Source organism: Neophocaena asiaeorientalis, unplaced genomic scaffold (assembly GCF_003031525.2).
Source record: "Neophocaena asiaeorientalis asiaeorientalis breed wild unplaced genomic scaffold, Neophocaena_asiaeorientalis_V1.1 scaffold30, whole genome shotgun sequence".
Lineage (NCBI taxonomy): Eukaryota > Metazoa > Chordata > Mammalia > Artiodactyla > Phocoenidae > Neophocaena > Neophocaena asiaeorientalis.
Window position 1 is genome coordinate 14,468,239 of NW_020174923.1, and position 1,319 is coordinate 14,469,557.

At 61.2% G+C, this 1,319-nt stretch overlaps 1 protein-coding gene across 1 annotated transcript in view; it reads left to right on the forward strand.

The window, feature by feature from the left end:
• The first annotated feature begins 246 nt into the window (after window positions 1-246).
• LOC112410331 (somatotropin-like) overlaps window positions 247-1,319 on the forward strand; it is a 1,741-nt gene continuing 668 nt past the window's right edge. The window contains 4 exon segments of the mRNA XM_024760849.1: window positions 247-273; window positions 275-398; window positions 650-810; window positions 1,014-1,129. Coding sequence (XP_024616617.1) covers window positions 247-273; window positions 275-398; window positions 650-810; window positions 1,014-1,129 — 428 coding nt within the window.

The window sequence follows — 1,319 nt, forward strand, 5'->3', positions numbered from 1 at the left end:
GACACCCTGCCACAGTGTGCCTGGACTCGGGCTACTCCCTTCTGCTACCTCCCCCTTAAAAAGAGGACGGATTGGGTGGTCTCTCAAGCTGAGACTCTGTGCGTACAGCCCTCGGGACAGGTGACAGTGGAGAGGGGAAGATGACAAGCCTGGGGGACATGACCCCAGAGGAGGAGCGGTAACAGGATGAGTGGGTGGGGGTTCTAAATTATCCATTAGCCCAGGCCCGCCGGTGGCCTGGCATAAATGTATAAAGAGAATAGGTGGGGGCAGAGGGAGAGAGAGAAGAGGCCAGCGTATAAAAACGGCCCACAAGGGACCAATTCCAGGACCCCAGGACCCATCTCCCCAGACAGCTCAGGGTCCTGTGGACAGCTCACCAGCTGTGATGGCTGCAGGTAAGCACCCCTAAAATCCCCTCGGGCTCGGTGTGTACTGAAGGGTGATGGGAGGGCCCTGCAGATGGACGGGGACACTATCCTCAGGCTTTGGGGCTTCTGGATGTGAGCAGATATCTACCCCCAGACAAGTGACCAGGTTTGAAATGTTCTCATTTCCCGGGGGGGAGGGGCGGTAGAGGACTGGCAGGGGAACCAGGCCTCGAGTTCTCTGGACCCCTCCCTCTCCGGCCCTCCTTGTCTCTCTCTAGGCCCTCGGACCTCCATGCTCCTGGCTTTCGCCCTGCTCTGCCTGCCCTGGACTCAGGAGGTGGGCGCCTTCCCAGCCATGCCCTTGTCCAGCCTGTTTGCCAACGCTGTGCTCCGGGCCCAGCACCTGCACCAACTGGCGGCTGACACCTACAAAGAGTTTGTAAGCTCCCCAGGGACGCGTACTAGTGGCGGGAGGCAGGAAGGGCTGAATCCGTGCCCCCTCCACGTAGTGGGAGGAAACTAAGGAGTTCAGAGGTATTTTATCAGAGTGAAGATGCTGTCATAAACGGAGGGGGGTTCCTAATAAAGCAGTGAGGAGAACCGCGCAGCAGCCTAGACCCGAGCGTGTGTTCCTTCTCCCAGGAGCGCGCCTACATCCCGGAGGGACAGAGATACTCCATCCAGAACACCCAGGCTGCCTTCTGCTTCTCGGAGACCATCCCGGCCCCCACAGGCAAGGACGAGGCCCAGCAGAGATCGGTGAGTGGCCATCGCGGACCGAGGAGCAGGGGCCTCCCTCATCCTAAGAAGGCTGCTCCATCTCTCGGCATCGGGCCTTGGGCTGTCTTCTCCCCGAGGAGGTGCAGGGTGGTGGCTGGTGGCGGAAGGTGACGGATGGCGGAGGGAGGCCCGCGGCTGCCCCCCTCCCCCGCCCCCGCCACCTACCTC